This window comes from Coregonus lavaretus, assembly GCF_964263955.1.
Source record: "Coregonus lavaretus genome assembly, chromosome: 7".
In the NCBI taxonomy this organism is placed as follows: domain Eukaryota; kingdom Metazoa; phylum Chordata; class Actinopteri; order Salmoniformes; family Salmonidae; genus Coregonus; species Coregonus lavaretus.
Genome location: NC_139994.1, coordinates 62,353,771 through 62,367,329, shown reverse-complemented (window position 1 = coordinate 62,367,329; position 13,559 = coordinate 62,353,771). Strand labels below are relative to the sequence as shown.

At 43.1% G+C, this 13,559-nt stretch overlaps 1 protein-coding gene across 1 annotated transcript in view; it reads left to right on the top strand.

Moving 5' to 3' along the window:
• The window catches only part of LOC311132616 (arf-GAP with Rho-GAP domain, ANK repeat and PH domain-containing protein 2-like), a 113,144-nt gene extending 102,427 nt beyond the window's left edge, over positions 1-10,717 (top strand). The window contains 4 exon segments of the mRNA XM_084165862.1: positions 827-862; positions 1,257-1,320; positions 8,641-8,754; positions 8,985-10,717. Of these exon segments, the coding sequence (XP_084021988.1) occupies positions 827-862; positions 1,257-1,320; positions 8,641-8,754; positions 8,985-9,347 (577 nt within the window). The 3' untranslated portion in view covers positions 9,348-10,717.
• The last annotated feature ends 2,842 nt before the right edge of the window (positions 10,718-13,559 follow it).

Below are 13,559 nucleotides of genomic sequence, written 5' to 3'. Positions count from 1 at the left end.
AGAGAGAGAGACTGTGGGAGGAATGGAGGCAGTCAAACAGACAGAGAGAGAAAGAGAGAGAGACTGTGGGAGGAATGAAGGCAGTCAAAGAGACAGAGAGAGGCTAAGACATCATTAAGAACGTGCCGACCTGAGAAAGGGCTTGGAGGAGGTTAGACGGGCTGGGTTAGCTAGCAGGGCTTTAGACAGGCTACAGACTACAGGCTACAGGCTACAGGCTACAAACTACAGGCTACAGGCTACAGGCTACAGGCTACAGGCTACAGGCTACAGACTACAGGCTACAGACTACAGGCTACAGGCTACAGACTACAGGCTACAGGCTACAGACTACAGGCTACAGACTACAGGCTACAGGCTACCTAACCTATTCATATCCTCCCTCTTCTCCCCTGTTCCATCTATTCCTCCTTCCCAAGGGGGGCTCTAGAATAGGATCATTGATTAATCAGCTATACTCATCACTGAACTAACCGTGTTGCCACAGACCTGTGTGTGTGTGTGTGTGTGTGTGTGTGTGTGTGTGTACACCTTGACTCCTAGTGCATACTGAGGTGTCTAATAGGTAAAACAATTATCCTGAACGTTGTGTTTGTCACCGCTGCAGTTGAAAGGACGATGATTTAATATCTTGATGAAAGTAGACAGAAGCCCAACTGAACTCTTGCCCTGAGATATTTCCTGGTCATCCGAGTTCAGGGGTTTGCAACTTCTTGTTTTCTTTGGAATTCACGTGTGAGAATCCACAACAACTTTTCATCAGAGTATGGGTCACAGGTTTGCAAGAACACTAAGTTTAAACCATCTTCTCCCTTTCCTTTAATAGCTGGGGTTTCACCGTCTACACAGATAAACAGCAATGGTGAGTGCTTTTCACTGGTTTTCAAATTCAATAATTCAATACCTGCCTCTGCTTCATTTCCATCAGAGTTTGACAAAACAAAATAAGAAGTTTATTTATTCACCAGATTAGATACATTTGATGTTTTTCTGTGTTAAAAATGAAGCCATCATTTTCCCTCAGCCCCACACCAGTGTTGGGATATTGAGGGCAAAGGTCATTTACAGATGGTCCACAATGGGCATTGAGCAAAGACATCCATCATTGTATTGTGTTGTATGTATCTCTTAACCACAGATTCAGGATCAGATCTTTACCTCATATGCTATCTTTAACCATTAGGCAGTATAGTAAATCTGACCCAGGGTCAGTGGTTAGGGGTAACTTTTATATATACTATTTTTCTGACCCACAGGCATTTCTGCTGCGAGGGGAAGGAGTCTCAAATAGACTGGGTGACTGACATCATCACAATGAAGGTACATTCACTATGATTAGAAGGGTTGGGAAACTTCTTAGTCAATAAAGGGTGTGTTCAACATGGTCAATGTTTCACTGTGTTATATAGATTTTAAAGTATTGACGAATCAGCTTGATGAAATGCTATAAGGAAAACACTTCTGACATAGAATGATCACTCATTTACATTTTTAGTCATTTAGCAGACGCTCTTATCCAGAGCGACTTACAGGAGCAATTAGGGTTAAGTGCCTTGCTCAAGGGCACATTGACAGATTTTTCACCTAGTCGGCTCGGGGATTAGAACCAGCGACCTCTCGGTTACTGGCACAACGCTCTTAACCACAGAGCTACCTGCCCCCACTCATGATGCACGTACTGTAAGAGTTTGATGCACGGATGTTGTTTCAATGTATGGTCTCTTTCCACCAAGTGTATGGAAACGTAATAATCCTGGAATGGAAGACAATGATACATATTGAGAATAGTTTGTTGTCCTCTCCTTTCACCATCCTCATTCCCATGAAAAATAGTTTGATTAACACTCAGGAAAAAACTGCATCTTTAAACAAGCGAGATATGATAAATCATATTTACTCTCCCAAATCATTGTTCCCCGAAATACAATACATAAATAAGGGGAAGTGCGGTGAAGTTTTCGAGGTCACTCAGCGATAACATGAATCACATTATGTGCAAAATTCTCCGTCGCTGGAATAAGGTCAGGGAGATTGTAACAATTACATTGGTGGTGAGCAGAACACTACAGTCCCTACATCTACAGCATATAGTTAAGTGTTGTTTATGTCAGTGGCTGACAGCACACAGCTGCCATAAATAATGCAAAGAGGAGAGAAGCTACAGATATTTCAGATGAGCAAAATATCACTCTCCTTTTTCTCGTTCAATTGTTCCCTCTCTCTGGGTCTCTCTCTCTCTCTTCCTCTCTGGGTCTCTCTCTCTTTCTCTCTCTCTCCCTCTCTGGGTCTCTCTCTGGGTCTCTCTCTGGGTCTCTCTCTCTCTCTCTCTTCTCTCTCTCTCTCTCTCTCTCTCTCTCTCTCTCTCTCTCTCTCTCTCTCTGGGTCTCTCTCTCTCTTTCTCTCTCTCAATTCAATTCAATTCAATTCAATTCAATTTAAGGGCTTTATTGGCATGGGAAATGTATGTTAACATTGCCAAAGCAAGTGAAGTAGATAGTAAACAAAAGTGAAATAAACAATACAAATTAACAGTAAACATTACACTCAGAAGTTCCAAAAGAATAAAGACATTTCAAATGTCATATTATGTCTATTTACAGTGTTGTAACAATGTGCAAATAGTTAAAGTACAAATGGGAAAATAAATAAACATAAATATGGGTTGTATTTACAATGGTGTTTGTTCTTCACTGGTTGCCCTTTTCTTGTGGCAACATGTCACAAATCTTGCAGCTGTGATGGCACACTGTGGTTTTTCACCCAGTAGATAAGGGAGTTTATCAAAATTGGGTATGTTTTCGAATTCTTTGTGGATCGCTGTAATCTGAGGGAAATATGTGTCTCTAATATGGTCATACATTTGGCAGGAGGTTAGGAAGTGCAGCTCAGTTTCAACCTCATTTTGTGGGCAGTGTGCACATAGCCTGTCTTCTCTTGAGAGCCAGGTCTGCCTATGGCGGCCTTTCTCAATAGCAAGGCTATGCTCATTGAGTCTGTACATAGTCAAAGCTTTCCTTAAGTTTGGGTCAGTCACAGTGGTCAGGTATTCTGCCACTGTGTACTCTCTGTTTAGGGCCAAATAGCATTCTAGTTTGCTCTGTTTTTTTTTGTTTGTTCTTTCCAATGTGTCAAGTAATTCTCTTTTTGTTTTCTCATGATTTGTTTGGGTCTAATTGTGTTGTTGTTGTTGTCCTGGGGCTCTGTGGGGTCTGATTGTGTTTGTGAACAGAGCCCCAGGACCAGCTTACTTAGGGGACTCTTCTCCAAGTTCATCTCTCTGTAGGTGATGGCTTTGTTATGGAAGGTTTGGGAATCGCTTCCTTTTAAGTGGTTATAGAATTTAACGGCTCTTTTCTGGATTTTGATAATTAGCGGGTATTGGCCTAATTCTGCTCTGCATGCATTATTTGGTGTTTTACGTTGTACACGGAGGATGTTTTTGCAGAATTCTGCATGCAGAGTCTCAATTTGGTGTTTGTCCCATTTTGTGAATTCTTGGTTGGTGAGCGGAACCCAGACCTCACAACCATAAAGGGCAATGGGTTCTATAACTAATTCAAGTATTTTTAGCCAGATCCTAATTGGTATGTCACATTTTATGTTCCTTTTGATGGCATAGAAGGCCCTTCTTGCCTTGTCTCTCAGATTGTTCACAGCTTTGTGGAAGTTACCTGTGGCGCTGATGTTTAGGCCGAGGTATGTATAGTTTTTTGTGTGCTCTAGGGCAACGGTGTCTAGATGGAATTTGTATTTGTGGTCCTGGCAACTGGACCTTTTTTAGAACACCATTATTTTTGTCTTACTGAGATTTACTGTCAGGGCCCAGGTCTGACAGAATCTGTGCAGAAGATCTAGGTGCTGCTGTAGGCCCTCCTTGGTTGGTGACAGAATCACCAGATCATCAGCAAACAGTAGACATTTGACTTCAGATTCTAGTAGGGTGAGGCCGGGTGCTGCAGACTGTTCTAGTGTCCTCACCAATTCGTTGATATATATGTTGAAGAGGGTGGGGCTTAAACTGCATCCCTGTCTCACCCCACGGCCCTGAGGAAAGAAATGTGTGTGTTTTTTGCCAATTTTAACCGCACACTTGTTGTTTGTGTACATGGATTTTATAATGTTGTATGTTTTTCCCCCAACCACACTTTCCATCAATTTGTATAGCAGACCCTCATGCCAAATTGAGTCAAAAGCTTTTTTGAAATCAACAAAGCATGAGAAGACTTTGCCTTTGTTTTGGTTTGTTTGTTTGTCAATTAGGGTGTGCAGGGTGAATACGTGGTCTGTCGTACGGTAATTTGGTAAAAAGCCAATTTGACATTTGCTCAGTACATTGTTTTCACTGAGGAAATGAACTAGTCTGCTGTTAATGATAATGCAGAGGATTTTCCCAAGGTTGCTGTTGATGCATATCCCACGGTAGTTATTGGGGTCAAATTTGTCTCCACTTTTGTGGATTGGGGTGATCAGTCCTTGGTTCCAAATATTGGGGAAGATGCCAGAGCTAAGGATGATGTTAAAGAGTTTAAGTATAGCTAATTGAAATTTGTGGTCTGTATATTTTATCATTTCATTGAGGATACCATCAACACCACAGGCCTTTTTGGGTTGGAGGGTTTGTATCTTGTCCTGTAGTTCATTCAACGTAATTGGAGAATCCAGTGGGTTCTGGTAGTCTTTAATAGTTGATTCTAAGATTTGCTTTTGATCATGTATATTTTTTCATGCTGTTTGTTCTCTGTTATAGGGCCAAAAAGATTGGAGAAGTGGTTTACCCATACATCTCCGTTTTGGATAGATAGCTCTTTGTGTTGTTGTTTGTTTAGTGTTTTCCAATTTTCCCAGAAGTGGTTAGAGTCTATGGATTCTTCAATTACATTGAGCTGATTTCTGACATGATGTTCCTTCTAATTTCCGTGGTCTATTTCTATATTGTTTTAGTGATTCACCATAGTGAAGGCGTAGGCTCAGGTTTTCTGGGTCTGTATGTTTTTGGTTGGATAGGTTTCTCAATTTCTTTCTTAGGTTTTTGCATTCTTCATCAAACCATTTATCACTGTTGTTACTTTTCTTTGGTTTTCTGTTAGAGATTTTTAGATTTGATAGGGAAGCTGAGAGGGAAAATATACTGTTTAGGTTTTCTACTGCCAAGTTTACACCTTCACTATTACAGTGGAACGTTTTGTCCAGGAAGTTGTCTAGAATGGATTGCATTTGTTGTTGCCTAATTGTTTTTTGGTAGGTTTCAACACTACTTTCCTTCCAGCTATAGCATTTCTTAATATTATTCAGTTCCTTTGGCTTTGATGCCTCATGATTGAGTATTGCTCTGTTCAAGTAGACTGTGATTTTGCTGTGGTCTAATAGGGGTGTCAGTGGGCTGATTGTGAACGCTCTGAGAGACTCTGGGTTGAGGTCAGTGATAAAGTAGTCTACAGTACTACTGCCAAGAGATGAGCTATAGGTGTACCTACCATAGGAGTCCCCTCGAAGCCTACCATTGACTATGTACATACCCAGTGTGCGACAGAGCTGCAGGAGTCGTGACCCGTTTTTGTTGGTTATGTTGTCGTAGTTGTGCCAAGGGGGGCATATGGGGGAGGGAATGCTGTCACCTCCAGGTAGGTGTTTGTCCCCCTGTGTGCTGAGGGTGTCAGGTTCTTGTCCAGTTCTGGCATTTAGGTCGCCACAGACTAGTACATGTCCCTGGGTCTAGAAATGATTGTTTTCCCCCTCCAGGATGGAGAAGCTGTCTTCATTAAAGTATGGGGATTCTAATTAGGGGATATAGGTAGCACACAGGAGGAAATTTTTCTCTGTTGAGATAATTTCCTTTTGAATTTCTAACCAAATGTAAAATGTTCCTGTTTTGATTAATTTAATAGAGTGAGTTAGGTCTGCTCTATACCAAATTAGCATACCCCCTGAGTCCCTTCCCTGTTTCACACCTGGTAGTTTGGTGGATGGGACTACCAGCTCTCTGTAACCTAGAGGGCAACCAGTGGGTCCATCTCCTCTATACCATGTTTCTTGTAGGATGACAATGTCTGTATTTCCGATTTCTTTGGTGAAGTCCAGATTCCTGCTCTTTAGGCCAAAGGCAGATGACCTCAGGCCTTGGATATTCCAGGATGAAATAGTGAAGGCTTTGTGTTCCATAAAGTGTCTAATGTTGTTGGTTGTGTGGTTTGGCCTCAGGCCAGTAATTGTGAGCAGAGCCTGCTGAGCATCTGGTACATGCCATTGGCTTGGGCTAGTGTAAGAGTGGGTGTTGGGCCTGTTTGCCTGCTCACGGCCTGGGCGTATGTGTGACTTTCATGTTGAGGCCCTCTTTGTGGGAGTGGGGGGCTTGGGGTGGGTAAGAGGAGCATAGGTCTGATCTGAGGGGGCCTAAATGGGGTGTGGGCATGGTTGACTTGGGGGGGAGTTAATTGGTGGGGGTGAGGGTGTAGATGTGGCTGATGGTGCTGTGGTCTGGATGTTGGTCCTCTCTGCAGGGGTCCTCTATGTGTAGGTCCTGGGTGGGGTCCTGTAGGTCTGGGGGAGTGTCTCGCTGGTCTGGGCGGGGTGTCTGTTGATCTGTTGCTCCTGTGTGAGGTGTTGGGTCTGCGGTTGAGGGCGATATCCTTTAGGGTCCGGGCGAAGGTGGGCACTGCTGCCTTGTATAGGTGGACCTGGTCAAAAAGGCTGTTCACATCCAGGGTGGAGTGGTAGGCCAGGTAGACATTTGGTTTTGATGCACAGTCACGGGAAATACTTGCGTTTACCCGCTGTATGGTAGCAGGGTGGAAGTATTTTCGTGGTAACAGGGTTGAGATAACCACTTGTGCGTTGGGGAAAGTAGAAGAAGCTTTTTCTATCACTCCCTTGAGTGCTGTGGCCACCCTTTCCTGCTGTGTTCTCAGGTCGTTTGTGCCTGTGTGTATTATTATGTGGCTGGGTGATCCTAGTTGGTCCTCAGACAGAAGGTCTAGGGCGCGCTGGGTGTTTGGACACCAGAGTTTAGACACTCTGTGTTTTGGAAAAAGTTATCCTGTTGATGTTGTCTCACCACAGTCCAGAGTGCAGACATGTCTCTCTCTACCTGCAGCTCTCCAGGTCTAGTTAAGGGGGTGTTGTTGTGCTGGACTGTTGTCTGGGTCTGTGCTGACTGGAGTGTGTTCACCTGCTGTTCCAGCTCCACCTGCCTTACCTCCAGCTGGGTGAATTTATCCTTCATTTCAATGAGGGAGTAGTACTCTGTGCTGGGAAGTTGACTTTCTGCTTGGGGTTGCTCTGTGGGGTTATTTAATGAAGAGGTCTGGTCTGACCCGCTCGGGGTGGGGGTATCTCTCTCTCTCTCTAGGTCTCTCTCTCTCTCTCTCTCTCTCTCTCTCTCTCTCTCTCTCTCTCTCGCTCAGTATTCTCTTCAGAGAGGGGTTGGGAGGGTTATTTTCAGTCTCATTTTAGTTTTTTAACTAAAAGACAGAAACAAAAGCTAGACTATTTTGTTACTATGAGAAAATATAGCTTTTTAAATGTTGCAAATTCAATTTCAGTATCAACTGCCAATGTATTCTCTAATCCTAAACCAAAGTCCTAACCTCGGATCCCAGACCAGAGTTTAAACTCAGCACTCATCCTTACTATTCTGAAAAAGGTTGTGAAACACAGTGCATCTCATAGCTACACAAAGAGAAATCCGAGTTTGCCGTTGCCCTATTTGTGCCTTGTCATCTCATTGTGACCTACTCTCTACCACCATCATCTGTGCTTACTTTAGGTCTGTCAGTAAAAGCGAAGATTGATCTAAACCGGAAGGCCAGGTCAGTGTGAGCAACAGTGACCTTTCTCTGCTCTCAGCTCTCCGAGTCCCTAACAACTAAATCTATAGCGGAGTAGAGCAAGCTAAACGTATTAGACTTCTCTCAAAGCCGCTAAGTATCGGGATTGGCAGCTTCCACAGGACTTGTGAGAAGAACAGAAAGAGAGAAGAGAGGGAGAGCGAGAGAGAGAGAATACTTATTCTCGCTTTCTTTCCTCTTACCTTTTAGCAGGCATTTGGCTTTCGGAAAGTGTTTCCATAGCAACTGGCACAGGAAGTCTAGTTTTTTTGTTTTGTTTTTGGGGAGTGGTGGAGAAATACAGCACAGATTAAATGAGGAGGTGAAAACAGTGAAAGGGGTACACAGGTCAGCCTGTGACCAGGATGTGGACAAGTCGTTAAAGTTTAGTACGAGCAAGCGCGGTCAGGCTTTTTTTTGTCAGGAACACCAGGTCATCACCCTACGACTCTCCACTCTCTCCACCGTAACTGGTGGCTCAGTATCGCTGCCTTTAAAAACATACTCAGAGAAAGTTCCAGAGAGACAACGGCAGCAATGCTACTTGATATTGTTGATAAAGCCATTATTCTCCGTCAGATCAGATCATGAGGAGTTAGAGGAGTTTTAGAACGTGTAGATAAAACAAATAATTGAGAAACTGTTGTGCTTTCTCCAACGTCTCCAAGTGGACTCATACTGAATGAAGAATGCCCTTGAATGTGTATTGTCAGAATAAATGTCATAGTTTCTGCAACCATTTTTGAAAATATGTATAAGAAGTTTATCACTATAGACATAGAACAGTGTATTGACTAATGATTGTCTATGTCTTCAGCATGGAGGAGACCTCTGGTCAAAGAACAGAGATCACGGAAGACCTGCAGTTCATAAAAGCATGTCAGCAGTCCAGCAGAGTCCGCAGAACACTAAACAAAAAAACTGCAAAAATGTACGTCTCCATATCATCTCCCCACCACGAATTCAGTCCTACACATCATTTAGTCAAGAAGTGAATCAAGCCAACACACTGCTTCTTGGTTGTTGATCAGCCCTCCTTTAGCTCTATTAATAGTGTGGAAGCTGAACTCTTAGAGGCAAGAGCTCATCATATCATGAGACAGTAGATAACTTTAATTATATTTAAGAGATTAACCCTTTCTCTACCTCTCCCTCCCGTAGCCGTCAGACAGAAATCTGTCCCGAAACAACAGCACACCTCCCACTGGAGAGGAGAAAACAAGCAATAGCGAAGAATGTAGCAGTCTCCAGCACAAAACAGCCATAGTGGCTAAATGCTTGAAGCAGAAGGACCGACTCGTGTTTCCCGAGACTGGTCAGAGAAAGGGTTCCGCGGGGGTGATCCAGCCCCAGCGCTGTCCCTCTTCACGCCCAGAGCCCCAGGCCCCTCAGGGCGGCGTCAAGAACCCCAACAGGAGACCCGTTCTGGGGGGAGAGGGGGGTCTGATGCCCTCCAACCTCCTCAACGAACTCAACTCTGTGCTGAGTAAGACAGGCCGTAGCGCCAACGAGGAGAAGAGCTGACGGAGCGATAGAGAAGCTCAGAGACAGAAAGCGATGGAAAATGTAAAGAGAGGCTAGAGAAAAGTGCTACAGAGAGAGAAAGGGAGACATTCATCTGGAATGGAAGATGATTAGAATGAAAAACAGAGTGACATGGAGACAGAAAGACTGAGTGAGCGCGAAAGAGAGACATAAAGAGAAAAACGGAGAAACGTCAGGAAGCAAGTTGTCCTACGATACAACAGGGACCCCGGGGAGGGAAATTAGAGTTCGGAGTGGAGTGCAGGTCCAGGTTCTACTGATGGACATGTGCGTCTTATGGGGAACACACTAACACAGTCATCTATAACTGTTCTCAGGCCTGTCCAGAACATTTCTACACCGTTACCTATGCTATACCAAATTGATTATAGTATCAAATTCTATAACATGTTTGGCTTTTGTCAAATTCAATATTGAATGATATGATTAATATTGGTTGACAAGGAATGTCTTCTCCTCCAATGGAATGTACTGTAACTACTCTGTTATTGCATTAAATGTTATTTTCTAGTGACATACTATATACATTTTTTTTATATTGTAGGGTTGTATAATACACTGCACATTGTATATTCTGTTCTTTGACTGTATATATGTATACAATTCTGTACTGTATGTTTTAGGAATATTAGGAAATGGGGAACATTGTTAACGCATAGTATTAGATATGTGCAGTATATTTCATTACATAGTATTTCCTTCACAAACGACTTGATTTTTATATGAATACTGATACATTTTTACTCAAAGATCCATTAGATAGTTTGAGTGCAAGGGCACATACTGTTCCCAAATGGGATTTGAATCCATTCAAAAAGACTCTTCCCAAAAAAACACCTCCAACTTTTTTTTCTCTGTCATTGTTTTATTCATCAAAGGGTTCTTTTTTTATTGTAGTAAAATATAAAGAATAAACTCTGGATCTTAAGTCATCCGCTCTCCTTATTGAATAATGTATTTCAGTCTAAAAATGATCATGTACTGTAGACGATTGTCGCCCAGGTTCCCCATGAAAAATTAATCTTGACATTTTATTCGATTTTTTTTCCACTAGGTAACCGACGCTTGTTCTTTTGTTCAACAATCGTATTATCTTTTTATTTTAATCATGCACCGACTGTGTGTTGATAGTCTGAAGATGTCTTATTAATAACAGGGCTTTTGTTCTCACAGTGTAAATACCTGTACTGTACTGTGTCTGTAACATTCATTTCATTAAGATATTAATTTCATTGTGTGAACTGAAGTTATCGTGCTATTATATGGCAGTCATTTCATAACACTGGTTTCTCACTGTTTCTGTACAGCGTGATCGTTTCGGAAATTAAACGTTCCTTTCGTCCTAAATCAAATCAAAGTTAACTGTAGTATACAGAGTTCAGGGAAATGCTTACTTACAAGCTCTCCTCTCAAACATACTAGCTGTCTTTGTTGTGTTGACAGTTTGTTTTGATTCCAAACCACCTGTATTACTCTAAAGCCTCTTTAACTATAATATATAATCCCATTTAGCAGACGCTTTTATCCAAAGCGATTTACAGTGATGTGTGCATACATTTTTACGTATGGGTGGTCCCGGGGATCGAACCCACTACCCTGGCGTTACAAGCGCCATGCTCTACCAATTGAGCTACAGAGGACCACACTATCTTTCTGTTGTCAATTACTCTAACCTTGTGGCCCTCCTCCATATTCCCAGTACAGCCAGATGCCATCGTTTCAACTCAACAGCACTGAAGTGGAGCTCACGATTAGAGACTATGGCTCCCGGGACTTTGTGACTGTGTCTGTCACCTGCCTCTATGCACGTGTATGCCTCTGGGCGCTAACTGAAGCCGCAGAGGCACACACACATACACACACACACACACACACACACATACACACACATACACACACACACACACGCACACACACACACACACACGCACACACACACACACGCACACACACACACACACACGCACACACACACACACACACACACACACACACGCACACACGCACACACACACACACACACACACACGCACACACACATTAACAATTCACATACACACACACACACACACACATACACACACACACACACACACACACACATACACACACACACACACACACGCACACACACACACACACGCACACACACATGAACACTTCACATACACACACACACACACACACATACACACACACACACACATACACACACACACGCACACACACACACACATTAACGCTTCACACACACTCTGTGGGAATAGAATAGCACTCGATCCACATCACACAGCGGCTTTCACTGCAGCAAGGTCACCATATGGCAGCAGAGAGGTAAGTGAATAAGGCTAGTGACGCATCATTATGAGCTCTGCTGTGACCTTGCCACTCAAGAAAGGTTGCATATGGTGTGTGCAGCGGTGGTGCTTTGAGCAATGTATGGAGGTGGAGAGGGACCAGTTACCTCTGTTGACATGGAACATGTTGAGGGAGGTAGAAGGAGAGAGAGAGAGTGAGAGAGAGAGAGAAAGAAGGGAAATAGAGCGGGAAAGAGAGAGAGAGAGGAAGGAAGGAAAAATAGAGAGTAGGGAAAGAGAGAGGGAGAGAGCAAGAGAGAGAGGAGGGATTGTGAGAGAGAGAGAGAAAAAATAGATGACATTTCTTTCTAAATGATTAGCCCTTGTACTGGACGTGAGAAGAGTTTGAATTAACAGAGAAAAGGGGATGTTGTGTTGAATCCAGATGTGATCAGCTGTCTGCTTTGGGAGATGTAAGATAGGGATGTTGTATTTAATCCAGTTGTGATCAGCTGTCTGCTTTGGGAGATGTAAGATGGGGATGTTGTACTGAATCCAGATGTGATCAGCTGTCTGCTTTGGGAGATGTAAGATAGGGATGTTGTATTTAATCCAGTTGTGATCAGCTGTCTGCTTTGGGAGATGTAAGATGGGGATGTTGTACTGAATCCAGATGTGATCAGTTGTCTGCTTTGGGAGATGTAAGATGGCCAGTTAGGGAGTTAGGGAGCGAGCGGTGGAATAATCTGTGGAGGAGTGTAAATGGAGAAAGTGAAAAGAAGATATGTGAATGACAGCTTTCTTAATGTAATCCGTAACAGTTACTAGTTACCTGTCCAAAATTGTAATCATTTACATTTACATTTACATTTTCGTCATTTAGCAGACGCTCTTATCCAGAGCGACTTACAAATTGGTGCATTCACCTTATGATAGCCAGTGGGACAACCACTGTACAATATATCAATTTCATTAAAAAAAAATTGGGTGGGGTAGAAGGATTACTTTTATCCTATCCCAGGTATTCCTTAAAGAGGTGGGGTTTCAAGTGTCTCCGGAAGGTGGTGAGTGACTCCGCTGTCCTGGCGTCGTGAGGGAGCTTGTTCCACCATTGGGGTGCCATTGCAGTGAACAGTTTTGACTGGGCTGAGCGGGAACTGTGCTACTGCTTACGCAGAGGTAGGGGGGCCAGCAGGCCAGAGGTGGATGAACGCAATGCCCTCGTTTGGGTGTAGGGACTGATCAGAGCCTGAATCAGTAACGTTACTTTTGGATTACCCAAACTCAGTAAAATAATCTGATTACTTCCAGTTACTTTTGGATTACTTTCCCTTTAAGAGGCATTAGAATAAGACTAAAAGGATCCATCAAACTCATTTGGTGTGTCATCATAGTGGTCTCTGATTGGTGGTCATCATTTGGTGTGTCATCATAGTGGTCTCTGATTGGTGGTCATCATTTGGTGTGTCATCATAGTGGTCTCTGATTGGTGGTCATCATTTGGTGTGTCATCATAGTGGTCTCTGATTGGTGGTCATCATTTGGTGTGTCATCATAGTGGTCTCTGATTGGTGGTCATCATTTGGTGTGTCATCATAGTGGTCTCTGATTGGTGGTCATCATTTGGTGTGTCATCATAGTGGTCTCTGATTGGTGGTCATCATTTGGTGTGTCATCATAGTGGCATCACACACACACACATACAATTTACTACACAGCAATTACAATACGCAGTAACTCAACTTCAAATCAGATGACATGACAGGCTAGGTTCACCCTCAACATGCTCCTAACACGTCCGTGTCGTTTTGCAGCGTTCCCCCCTGATGATTTACAGTTCCAGAAAGGCTGAGCCAAGTCACAAATTAATCCAGTAGTCTATTTTATAGCTATA